The sequence below is a fragment of the Pseudorca crassidens genome, chromosome 14 (genome assembly GCF_039906515.1).
Source record: "Pseudorca crassidens isolate mPseCra1 chromosome 14, mPseCra1.hap1, whole genome shotgun sequence".
Lineage (NCBI taxonomy): Eukaryota > Metazoa > Chordata > Mammalia > Artiodactyla > Delphinidae > Pseudorca > Pseudorca crassidens.
In genome coordinates this window covers 40,086,952-40,100,469 of record NC_090309.1, presented here as the reverse complement: position 1 = coordinate 40,100,469, position 13,518 = coordinate 40,086,952, and the positions used below count along the sequence as shown (strand labels likewise).

General features: G+C 34.9%; 1 protein-coding gene across 10 annotated transcripts in view; it reads right to left on the bottom strand.

Annotated features, from left to right (window-relative positions):
- The window catches only part of PUS10 (pseudouridine synthase 10), a 73,179-nt gene that overhangs the window by 23,122 nt on the left and 36,539 nt on the right, over positions 1-13,518 (bottom strand). For all 10 annotated transcript variants that reach the window (XR_010934528.1, XR_010934529.1, XM_067704968.1 and 7 more), the window contains exons 5-11: positions 12,130-12,164; positions 8,801-8,912; positions 6,551-6,612; positions 6,209-6,254; positions 4,101-4,165; positions 2,501-2,586; positions 1,320-1,445 (exon numbers count right to left, since the gene is read on the bottom strand). Coding sequence is in view for 8 of the 10 variants with exons in the window: in XM_067704968.1 (XP_067561069.1) it covers positions 1,320-1,445; positions 2,501-2,586; positions 4,101-4,165; positions 6,209-6,254; positions 6,551-6,612; positions 8,801-8,912; positions 12,130-12,164 (532 nt within the window). In the remaining 2 variants the exon portion in view is untranslated. The remainder of the gene's footprint in view (positions 1-1,319; positions 1,446-2,500; positions 2,587-4,100; positions 4,166-6,208; positions 6,255-6,550; positions 6,613-8,800; positions 8,913-12,129; positions 12,165-13,518) is intronic.

Below are 13,518 nucleotides of genomic sequence, written 5' to 3'. Positions count from 1 at the left end.
GTAAATATTAAATCAAGTAGGTAAAAGCTCAAGTAGGTAATAGCCCTTTACAGCTAAGATTTTGAAAAATATTACGTTGCTAGGTTACTTTCTTCTCCATTCAGTAAACAATTCTTAAAGGCCCTTTTTAAAAGGGCCCACCTACCTGATAGGCAACAAATTATAAGAGGGATATGGTTTTTGAAGTGCTTCTCTTTCCTCTTAACAAGCAGAGAGCTGGAAGGGATAGCCATGTCTCATTTTGGTCACCTGCTCGCCATTCCTAAAGCAGGCTTGTCTTAAGGTTTGTGAGAGAAAAAGATGGATGTCTTGGTCTATCTGGTCCTTCAAAAAAGGTGTTCTGGGACTTCCCTGGTGGAGCAGTGGATAAGACTCCATGCTCCCAATGCAGGGCCTCGGGTTCAATACCTGGTCAGGGAATTAGATCCCACATGCCTGCCGCAACTAATAGTTCACATGCCACAACTAAGGAGACTGCCTGACGCAACTAAGGAGCCCACATGCTGCAACTAAGGAGCCTGCCTGCCGCAACTAAGACCCGGCATAACCAAATAAATAAATAAATATTTTTTTAAAAGGTGTTCTAATTATGCTAGGAGACCCACTCCAAAGAGTATGATATACTTACTCATTGTCTACAGTTTCTCCTGATGTACAACATGGTTTCTTGTGATTGAAATCTTAGTCCCTTTCCTCTAGTCTAATCCTAGGTGAAATCACAAGGTTTTTTACTCCTTTGACCTGATAGCCCTATTGAGCAAAGAAAGCATATGCCTGACAGGATCTGACTCACCCCACAAACCTGGGCTCATTAATACTTAGGAAATTAAAACAACACAACTACTATTAAGTCTTTGTAAAATGGTAGCTATTGATCTATTTTCTCTAGGCCTGAACTTTATTCTAGGCCACTTTAGCCGTTAAGATTGAAGCTGGGCATTTGCCAGTGATTATTCTTGAACAGCACTTGATGTGGAAGCTGTATTTTAATTACCTCATATTCCCAAAAAGAGGCAGAGGCTCAAGGTGTCCCAAGGTCAGAGCTTAAGTGCATTCATTTAAAGTAGTTTCAATTGTTTTGAATTTGCCCAGGAAAAAGCGTAATCTTGAGAGAGGAGAGAAATCCTAGGGCACCTTGGCTCAAATCCAGCCCAGGGCAGAGGAGCTCAGGACACAGCGGTCCCTGTTCACAGGAAGCTGCCAGCCAAGGGGCCCAGACTTGGTGGTGGTTTACAAAATATAGAAATCTTTCCTGCCACCTTCAAGAAGTCTATTCATGAATGACAATGTAACTAAAATATGGATATTATAACACTTACTCTCTGCTTTGAACACTGTCAAAAGATGGTCTGAAATTAATTCTTCCACTGAAGAGTCCAGCTTCCTTTCTCCGTCAATTATCCAAGGAGTTTGTGGTAGATTCCTGGAGTATTTATTATATCTCCCTGCCAAAGAAATATAAAGGTCACCTGGATGGAATGGTGTGCTTAACACAACAGGATAAAAAGGAAAGCAACAGCTATTTATTGAGTGCCAGTATCCTAGGTGCTATGATATAAAACAAGGTTTAGCCTTCAACTAACTTACAATCTAATTTGGAGAGTCAACACATACACATAATTAAATGAAAAAATTTAAGGTAGCAATAGAAGAGATGGCTAAAGACACGGTATGAATCATCAAATGAGTTCTAAAGGAATGCTCAATATACTTATTAATCTTTTTGGCTGACTGAACAAGTTACAATATTATGGAACACACTATGAATCACTTAAAAAAAGAGCAACTACTGTTTTTATGCCTGGTTAATAACACTCTCAGTGTAATAGTCATTGGTGATAATGTATTCCAAAGAATTCAAATACAGGAAATTTTGAAGTTTTTGTAAGCAAAAAAAAAAACCCTAACAGAATATGACTCACTGTTTTATGAAAAAAGCTACTCCAAGGCAGGTAGCTTTTATTACGCCAGGGCAGGGTATTATACTCAAGACTAAAGAGCAATTTCATTTCAGCTATTACTATGAAACAGCTGTAGCTTTCAAAACAAAAACTGTCTACCCGATTTACCTCTTGGGAAAGTCAATGCAACAATTTCTTTTTCCAGGCAGAAGCCAAATGTTTAGTCATTTTGCAGATAATAAAATAACTTTTTTCAGGATTGATTTCATGTTATAAAACATCCTCTCCCTTCTCCTGACCAGTCTGAGGTCTGTACGTGTACCCATATTTTTACCTGGCCATCTCTGATGAAAACTATTAAACCTGGGAAGTATCATTTCCCTTCAACATGGCATTTTAAATAACAAATCTCCTGAGTGACCCTTAAGAATGCCTACAGAACCTACAATAAACTTGGTTATCAGCTCTAGTTCTCAAAAGAGTTAACTAATCAGAAATTAATAACAACAGTAAGAAGGAAACAGAGGAGGAGTTAGTTGAGTTTTTCAGAAAGCAGAGAAAATTGACAATGTAAGTATATCCTGGACTGAATATTTTACCAGCCACAAAAACAGCACCATGAGCACATTCAATTTCAACAACACTGCATACAGCCTTTGGTGAGTTTGGAGGACAAGGAAACTGCCTGCAAAACAAAATAAATTTTACAGCTACTATTTTCCAGACATGATATTGAAACACATAACTAAGATGAATCAACACTGTCTGAGTTACACAGAGCCTGAGTCTCTCAAGGACTAAGCCTCTCCCTAATTTTAAGTTTTGGAACCATAAGGGTCTCTTAGGCCTCTGGAGTACCACTTTTAATACATGAGAGTGGCACTAAGTAAATAAGGGCTCGCTAATAACATTCATGCTCAGGAGGCCTCATGTTCCCAAATGACAGTTTCCAAAATCAACCTGGAGATTTGGGGAAAAAAATGCATCTATATGTAGTGGCAACCTCTCCAGGTTATTTTGCTATCCATGAACACTTGCTGCTGGCTGACAAGGTCCTCAGTCATTTGGGTAAAGCTGGTGTGCAGTCAGAGACTGGCCACATGAGCATGTCCCATCTATGGCGAGGGTACTCCCAACATTTTTCTCTCTTTTTCCTCTTCATTTCAACTATGACCTTGGGAATCAGACCACAGAGCCAGAAAAAGTGGAATATGGCAGACTCTGTCCTTTAGCTAAGAAACTTCAATCCAGCTGAGGACAGACCAGAAAGAGCAATGCATGGCTTTATTCTCTGTCCACCATCTGAGAAATTCCAAAGCCATGGAATGGAATCTACCTGTAAATGACTAGGTGTGGACTTAATCCAAAATGCTTGTCTTAAAGTTTTCATTCCGTTTCCCAAGATGTCTTAACAAAGAAAGCACTTAGAAACTCAGGAACTATTGCTTGTAGAGAGTAACTGTCTTTACTTCCTAAAGTTTAATAGGGAATTCCCTGGCAGTCCAGTGGTTAGGACTCTGTGCTTCAACTGCAAGGGGCACAGGTTCAATCCCTGTTCGGGAACTAAGATCCCACAAGCCATGCAGCGTGGCCAAAAAACAAAAATTTTTTTAATAAAAATATTTCCATTCTGAGACTCATGTTTAGTCAGAAAAATATATGAAACCTTCGTCATAACTTCTTCTGGAAGGATAACTATGATAATATTTTATTAAATAAAATGAACACACTGAGAATTAAATCTAAGATTTACTGTAGTTCAGTATATTTTAACAAGAAAGGAAACTCAGGAGCCCTTTTCTCCCTCTTCTGGAGATGTACAATAACAGGAAATCCAGGACAAGGGATGTAATGGGGCCAGTAGTAGGCTGGAGAATCAGGAAACCTGGCTCTATGTCCACTCTCTATTGCCCAGTTGAAATCTTAGGCAAGTCAACTCCCTCTTTGGACCTCAGTATCCTCCTCTAAAAGATAAAGAAGTTGGATATGATTCATAAATTCAAATATTAATTTGACATTTACTGAACACCACTACATGCCAGATACTGAGCCAGGGATTGGGGATATAATAAAGATTAAGACACAATCCTGTTCCCTAAAATACATCTAGTCTTGTTTTAGAGATAATCCAGATTATTTCTAACATTCCCTTTATTCTAAAATTCCATGATTATTTCTTGTTACTATAATTCTACTTACTTGCGGAAATCCTCTTCTTTAATCTTATTCAAAGCTTTCATAACTGCCATTCTAGTGAATACTGACTATATAGGGTAAAATGAAAAGAAAAGACATTTTATCACCCATATAAGAAAACATCAGAGTTGAAACAAAGAACATGGTTGGAGAAATTATATCATTTTAAACCATACTTAAAAGGGAGAAATACTTAATAACTTCAAGAAAATAAATGAAGCACAAGTGTTCATACTGTCAGTTCTGTGATTGGTAGACCCTATAACCCTTCTCTTCAATCTAGTCTATGTCTATAATACCAGGTGGATCTAGCAGAATGTCTTCTTCACTGCACTCTCCCATTCCCCTCAAAATGTGGTATTCTTCAAATACAAAAATGATGACATTGCAGGAAATGTGCTTTGAATATTTTTTCCTAGACCTCAAAAGAAATTTAGACTGACCCATCTATCTTTTCTTCCCTACATCCCTCAGGGGCCACGGTATATAGTTTAGGAGTTGGCTGCCAGGGTAAGGGGTAAAACAGAGCCAACCAGCCTGACTTGGCATCTAGCAATTCAATATCACTCACCAACCTCTGAGAAAGTAAATTAATCCACTATACTGAATTAAAGGGCATCTACAAATGTCCCACTCTGGGTTTTTTAAAATAAGAAAAGCCAAACCTCATGGTAGACATACTAGAACTAATTAGTGCATATATTTGTGGTCACTATGATAAATCACAATTATTTCTTCTGTTATGAGAAATTATACTTGACTGAAAAGAAGAATAATGTAGGTATCTAAACAGTTTATCATCAAAAAACTGATTTTCTAAACCATATTCTGGGGAACCCTAAGGTGTCCTAGGGTTAGAATTAAAAATTAAGTGCCTGCTTGTTAAGATATGAAATCTTAGGCCTGAAAGAATCTCAAAAGGTCATTCAAATTATTCCCAGCCATAAGGCAGGAAAACTACATTTAAGACTATACAACACCTACTGGCCAAATGGCGTGGTGTCCATGATCGTTTGACAAAAACTTCCTTACTCTATTATTTGATGCTGGTACTTATATACTTCCTCAAAGATAACAAAAAATAAAACTAGATCTTTAATATAAATATGGCTTACAGCTCATTTGGGCAGAGCTTCCCAATTGGTATGGCAAAGCATACCACTGGGCTACAGTTGTGCCCAGATCCCTCTAGTTCACCAGGGCTGAGGGGCAGGGCCTGGAACAATGAGAGCCCCCAGGCCTATTGCTTACAACTTAGAGCAACTTCATCTGTTAACCTCAGGGTGCTGGCCAAACATGGTAATGTTCTAGGTATACCATGATGTGAGAAAGGGAGGCAAGAAGTGTTTTAGGCTTCCTGCATTTCTGATTATTTCCACACAGGGTATTTGGCAAATGTTACAAACTCCCCAACCCTCCCCTCCCACCCCAGGCAAGAGGAAAGACCAAAAGATGTATCTTTGGCAATAAACTTATATTCTTTTTAACAACCACAACAGCAAAATGGACGTCGGTAAAACTAGGAATGCCTGAGTCTACACAAAACCAGCTAAGTAACTGGAGTGTGAAAGCTTGCCAATATCATGCCATGCTATTCTATCCTGGCATAATAGAACCTAGAAGTACATGCTAACTAATTTTTCTCATTAACATGAAGACCAGCTCACATCAGACAGTAAAGGAGAGTTTAAATAAAATACCTTTTGGCAAATGTAGCCTGAAATAGGCTCTATTAATTCAGGACTGTTCTAAATAAAATAATTTACTTTGGATTATATTTTCAAAACACCGATTTCTAGAAAATAAATATTAGACAAAAGTTTGGAATGGTGATGATACTGAACAGGTATTTTCCCAGATGACATAATCTTGGGGAAACAATCCAGACACTGACACAAGCATGAGAACATTTGTGTGTTATGACTTCCCAGCCAAAGGCAAAGGTGTTGAGAATTGAAAAAATGGAAATAAATGTAGCAAATGGAAATATTTAAAGACTGATTCTTAGTATAATAGATTGCCAACATTTCTAATGCATATCCTTTTTGTTGTTAATTTGAATATTCAGCTCAGACAAAACTCACTAAAGAGTAAGAAGCAGGAATCCTTACCTGTTTGTTTTTGGCTGGCTTGAAACAATCTGGGCATATCGCACGTCTAAGTAAAATTCAAGGTAATATAAAAGATTAATGAGTTTATTTTGGGGAGGATAAAATTCAGATATATTTTATACAACATGGCTGCTAAATTCAGGATATCAGAAGCAGACAAAATGAATCCCTCTATGAGCTGCATTGGTTTGCCTAGACCCTTATGTCAGACAGCTCACAACCTACTAAGACATGACAAGTTCTGACAGGCTCATTAGAAAGAAGAGCAATACTATTTTCATGAAAATCAAAAAATATTAACAATGTTGCACAATTGGCATTGTTGTTTACATTGTAACTTACAGGAAGTGGCAATCCTCAACTGTTTCTGGGTGAGCAAAGACCACACTCACTTCAAACAAGCTCTAAAAATTATAAAGACAGTTTAAAGATGAGCAAAAGGAAACTAACATCTAACAACTTATGAATGGAAACAGAAATTAACTCTCAAAGACTGGCTCAGAAAAAGAGTGACAAGAAAAACTGGAAATACTACTGTTTTCAAATCAGCTTGTTCACAGGGCAGCTGTAAAGGAAATCATTTTTTTTTTTTTTTAACTTCTAAAACTCAATCATCAGTGATCCCACAAAAAACAAGTTTAAAACAAATTTTAAAATAAACTTGTATGATTTTTTGTACATGTATACATTTTTGTACAAGTATATTTTTTCTACATGTATAAATTTTGTATAAGATTATACAAAATTCCACACTGAGAAAAATATATAAATGTACAATTAGGTATGAAGATGAATGAGAATTCAGGGAATTGGAAAGGGATAACTGAAAGAAATGAAGAATTACTCCTGTCAGTACTATGATTAGAATTATTAGCAAAGCAAATAGCACTTTATGCACATGCTTAAAAACTCTGTATGAGGCTTGTTTTAAGTGCTCAAACTTCTTAACGGATTTGACTTTTAAAAGCAAGATCTTAATTTTTTGTTTTATTAAAAAAGTGATCATAATAAATTATAAAATAATCAAACAGGATGGGTTTTCAATCCCATTCCACTGAGGTAGAACCAGTAACAGTTTGGCATGTTTCCTTCTAGCCATTTTTATGAATATAAACATAAATGTATATACTTCTTTGTATATTAAACAGACTTGGAAAATTGCTTAATTCAATTAATATTGCATCACGAACATCTTTTCCACTCTAGGGACTGTTGGACGTTTAAGTTGTAGTTAAGTTTTTTCTGTTTTTAAAAAATGCCACAATGAACATCCTTGTACACAAAAAAGCACAAGTTCATACTCTATATACATTTACCTCCATGGAGATTATACAAAATTCCACACTGAGAAAAATATATAAATATCATACCATATAACAATTTTTCCTTTTTTATTGTGTTCTATATTTTCTGATTGCATTGGATCGTCAGCAGGCCTATTAGCGACTCTATAATCACAATAGTGAATAGCTAAATTTTTGCTCTAATCTACAAAATAAAATTAAAATTGCAACACATTCTTTTTACTCAAGAAAACTTCATTCATCCTGAATCCATTAGAACATTACCGCATCTTTTGTTTTTTATTTTCTGTTCTCACTGATTCAACATGTAAAATTATCTGTGCTTCAAACTGAAATTTGAGGTTAAAATATTTTGCATCAATGACTTCTCTAATTTCCAAAGTACTTTCATCACCTCATTTCCTCTTCATACTATCGGTGAAGTGGTTTTATTCTCTATTCTGTTAGTAGTCAGTTTAAAGGACAGAGCTTACTCTTACTAACAGAGGGAAACAGAGCTATGTAATTCAGAACGAGGAAAATTTTTTAATTACTTAGCTTTGAAAGATGGTTTTGTGACTTTACTTGAATAGGGGTGTGTCTGATATTCAGGGAATTTCCTTCATGCAAAACGATGAAGCAATGAGGCCATACTATTAAAGTCTAATTTAAGAGGAGCTGGGAATATGTCCTGTTTCCATCTCTGGAAACCTATTGAACTCTTCCCTAAAATTCAATCCATTTCAAAGGCTGAGGCAAGGTCTGCCTTGGAATAAGGGAGATGGTAAGTGTTCTGGTTTCAAAGGCAGTCTGCTTAAAATTAAACAGAGGGACCTGAGATACCAACAAGGTGGGATAGGTTGAGCCCATGCTCACTGTAGTTGAATAGGGTCTGTCTGCATATTTGAAAACAAAACTAGCCACAGATAACCAAAATTAAATAGTCTAGAGCTGACTCCACACTTGTTCCTAGTTATTTATGTTTAGCTTTGTATCAGTAAATCTATCTAATTAAACTATAAATATACTAAAGGCAAAGATTCACTTCTAACCTTTTAAGGTCAATTAGGATACACTGCACCTGTTATAAGTGTCTTGGATCACAAAGAAATCTTTAAAAAAAAAAAGAAACAAAGAAAAACCTTAACCTCAATTTAAGACTGTTAGAAATTAACATTTTAAAATCTTAAAAATCCTTCATTGGATTATTGAAAGAGAAGATTCTTTTGGATAACCAAAACTCTGCCATTTAATGAAATAAAACTAGTAAAACCACAGAATAAAATTAAAAATGCTGATGACCCAATACCTTTCCATCAATGGGAACACCCAGTTCCTCTGAAAACAGGGGGTGAGTTATCCATTTGTAGGCTTCTTTTAGCTGAACTGTATCATTTCTTTCCAGCGACAGACTCTGCTTTCTGAATAACATAAAAATTAATTCACTGACATGAAAAGCTTCATTTTTATGAAAGTAAGAATTTATGTGATTATTAAAAAGTATATATTATTGAGTGCCTACTATGTCCCAGGCACTATTGTACACATTAGATAGAAAGCAGAGACCAAAGCAGACAAAAATTCCTCAGTTCATGGACCTATATTCTAGTAGAATCAAGAAACTGCTTTTTTTTAATGGCATATAAGACAGTTTTTGAAGCTTCAAAGACAAAAGCATACAAATGAGGTTTTTCTGAGATAGAATTGCCAGATTCCAGGATTTATACATCAGAAGATGGAAAGGTGGAATAGAGAGGATTATTTATTGCTTAGAAACTACAAACTGTGTATTACAATAATCTCAGACCAAAAATGTTTGTATCTACTCTCTTCCTGATAATGGGGGCTTACTTTTGGGAAATCAATGTAAAAGCTGTACTTCTCTTTACTGGTAAAGAAGAAGTATCAAATCCTAAAGTATCAGTGTTCTAGAATGCTCATCAATTTAACAACATATAAATATCTCAATAAATATTTTACATTCCCCCAAAATCTACTCAAGAGCCAATAAATAGGTTTGGGGAAGTCCCAATTATGAGTTCTAGCTTTTAGTTTGTAACCTAAAATGAGATAGAAAGGAACTGAAGAAAAAGGAAAGAAAAACATGGTATGGTAATATTTAAACAGTCCTACTCTGCAGTATCACTATTAAACAGGCTGTATCATTCAAATAATTAAAACTTCAAATCAGTCCTATAGCTATTTACAGGACTGCTTTTAACAAGAGAGGTGTTTAGGCCAACTTGCGAATCATTTCTTTCAATGTCCTATTTTCACTATTAGAAAGGACAATATAGTCAATATCCATTGTAATTTAATTCCTCAAGACCAAAAGACACTAAGAATTACAGGTAGAAAACAAAAAATAATTTAGCTAATGGCTAAACTTAATTGATCTAAATACACACACACACACACACACACAAAGACCACTGTCCCTCTAAAAGATGCAAATTAAGAAATAGTTGATCTACCCATTCTTATCCAGCTGAGAATAAATGGTTAAACAGAGTGCTTTCATATGCTTTGGGATTGTGGTTTAACAATGAAATACTCTGATAAGCCCTACATCTGACAAAAAAATTAAGTTAGTTCCTTACACTTAAGAACTTATTCAAACACTGAGCGTTTTAGCTTCATAAACTGTTCCTAGTTCTCTATCAGAAACATTTTAGAAATTTTCAGACTATCTTGATATTGTATCAACAGTTTAACTAATGATGTTTGCATAAAATAGCATTGCAGTTGAAAAGTAAATAATTAAGGTATGAGCACACATTTTAAAGAATAAAAAGGTGAAACAGAAAACACAAGAATGGAAAACCCTTTAAAAATTGTTTAGACTCTAGAGAGTACAAAGGATTGTAGCCAAAGCCAATCCTAAAAATGGATTAAAACATTACTCATTATATATTTAAGAAAACTGATACTTTAAGTCCCTCATGTCTCTGAAAAACATTTAAAGCACGTTAATCCAGTTTAAAAACTTCAACAGTAATTTTTTCCTTCCAGATTAAAGAGCTATAAGAAAGCGTTAAGAGACATTTTGGAAACCTTAACCTCACATTTAAGGCAAAAATATAATACTTAAAACTCCATATTTTCAATCCTGCAAGTTGAATGTGGCTAATATCTTTTCTAATATAATTTAGGGTGAATGTTTTCACAAAGGTCCTTAGCTTATGGCTGATGGTCCTTTAGGGGAATCAGTAGTCATTAAGGTAAATTCAGTACCAATTTAATACTTAGTAACTGCATTTCCCTCTTTCCTCTGCTAGATAACTAATGATGAGGATATTAATTAGGATCACTTTTGCTATAGATACAACAGAATAACCATTCTAAAGCAAATATGAACCAAAATATCCAATACATTTTTCCCTAAATTCCTTGAATCAATTCTTTAACGGCAATTCCTCCACAACCTTTTGATATTAGAATGAACTAGGGACACTGAGAGAAAAGACTACTATTCTATATTTTTTTCTGTTCTAGTATCCCTATATTGATCAGGATCTTTTGGAAGAACTAAGCTTAGTTTAAAATCCTTCAATAAGAAATAACAACAGCAAGCAAGATAGACGCAAACTGGAAACATTTAAAAAATAGCATGCTCTGACTTGACTATGCTAACAAATTTCTCATAGGATCAAATTTTATTATGCCAGAATCACAAGCATTTGAGACTAATTTAACATAACCTAACAGAACCCCCAAACCTTTAATAAATATGTGGTTATTACCCTTTTAAAAATGCAGATGTGAAATACAACACACACAAAAAAGCCAAATCAACTAATTTTCTATAAAACACCAAGTATGAGATTCTGATACAGAAATTTATACTTCTCTCTGTGGTTTTCTTTCCAGAGTACACAGGAAACTCCAGTAGTCACATGGTCCTTTTCATACTGGTATAAAATTTTTAATTTCAAAATCCAGAAAGCTCTGGGAAATTAAAGATTTTTTCCTTAACTCAGTTGGCAACCAAACTCTGACTTGAACATGTGAGGCTATTTATTTAGACTTTGTTTATCAAATTTATTGTGACTATTCATATATTTCACTGCAGAAATAGTAATGTTTGATTATATAGTACTATCCCAGACTCTGGAGGAGATGGGTATATTATATATGGTATTTATACTGCATTATATTTCTAAAGTCTAAAAAATTCTAAATTTCAAAACACATTTGGCACCAAGGGTTTCAGATAAAGAATTGTGGACCTATGTTTTCTATGTCTTATCTATGTATAAACTCACTGTTGTTCTGCCTTAACTAGGACTTTACTATGTATCTTTTATAGCATAATTAATTTTATAATTTAGTTTCTAAAACCAGTATAAAATGTGTTCCTTTAAAATAAGTTGCCAAACTACACGCATTTACATTCATGATAAATCTACCAAAAAAAAATGAGTCTGCTTTAATAGACTACTAATATGCTGTGCAAATAAACCAATTAAACAAGGTTAACACCTTAAATATACACAATAAAAATTTCCTCTTTGTGCCAATTTCTCTAGCAGCTAGTGAACTCCCTCTAAAACAAGAGATAGTAGTAGTAAAAGTACTTTAAGAATCAGGTAGCTTATATTTAAAGGGTAGTAAAAATTCCCTACCTAAATTACTTACCCCATTTCCTGTTTTACCAGCAACCATGCAGCATGCTGTAGGCAATTTAGTCACACCCAGAAAGAAAAGGGAAAAAATGTTCATTGAAATTTGGTTCCAATATCATTAGTAAACTGCTTAAGTAATTGGCTAATCAAACTCTCCTTTTCAGGAGAGGAGTTAGTGTTCAGAAATGCAGCAATGACCTCAATCTCATTTAAAATCAGAAGTGAGGTAAGATGCCACTTTGTAGTGCTGGCTTGCTGTGGCCTATGAATTCAACAGTGGTATCCCCCTCCTCCCCACAGATTTCTATTTCTCATTAATGAGTTACAAGTGTTTTTTAATATGGGTAGCTTATATATATATATTTAAATATCTTACTATTTCATAGGGGAAAGTTCAAAGTAATTGAGGAGTACATACTATGTCTCCAAAGAAGGACTCAGTTTTTTTTGTTTTTTTAATAGAGCTAACATTTTTAACTCTAATTAATGATATCCACATGTAAGTGTTTAGGAGTAAAATGTGCTAATGTCTATAACTCACTTTGAAATACAACAAAAACTAAGATGGGTGGCTGGATAAATTGATAGGTATATAATAAAGCAAATAAAGAAAAATAGCAACAAGTATAGAATCTAGGTGGGTATATGGGTGTTCACTGTACAATTCTTTCAACTTTAATATAGTTTTGAAAATTCTCATAATTAAATGCTAGGGAGAATGTTCTGGGAAGGATTAATAAAAAACTGAAAAAGTTGCTAAAATGAAAACAATAACATTCACAATCATGGTCGTTATGAGGATTAAGTGAAATTCATATAAAATGCTTTGCATGGTAAGTGTGTGACACTAAGATTTCTCAGTTTGCCATTAGACTCCCATAGCTTTCACCTTAAAGAAAGGTAATACATGGCCTGCCTTGTATATACAGCATTCTGTGAACATGACAGAAGCATACGTGTGTAAGTTAATAAAATGCCATAAGTAGTCTCTGCTTCTACATGTCACAAAAATGGCCAGTCACATCCACTTCAAGACCTGGAGAAAGAGAGGGACAGAGAGAGCAAGACACACAGAGAGAGAGACAGGGAGACAAAGACAAAGAGAAAGAGACAGAGAGACAGAGAGAGAGAGAGACAGCTTTTGTTGTTCATATGTAGAACCCTGTCCTTTTAAACTTCAAGTGGCTGGTGGGGCACCAGAGACTGCTAAAGACTTAGGATCATTTGGAAACATTATGTGCATTACTTTGTTCAGACATGAGCCAAGCAGAATAAATTAATCACTAGCTAGGTAAGAACTAGAACTGTTCCCAATGCCTAAATGTCTCATCAGTACCTTCCGATCTGTTAGTTTGTTTACTTTGCTAGCTCAAACTAATACCATTTATAGCGCTGCAAGACC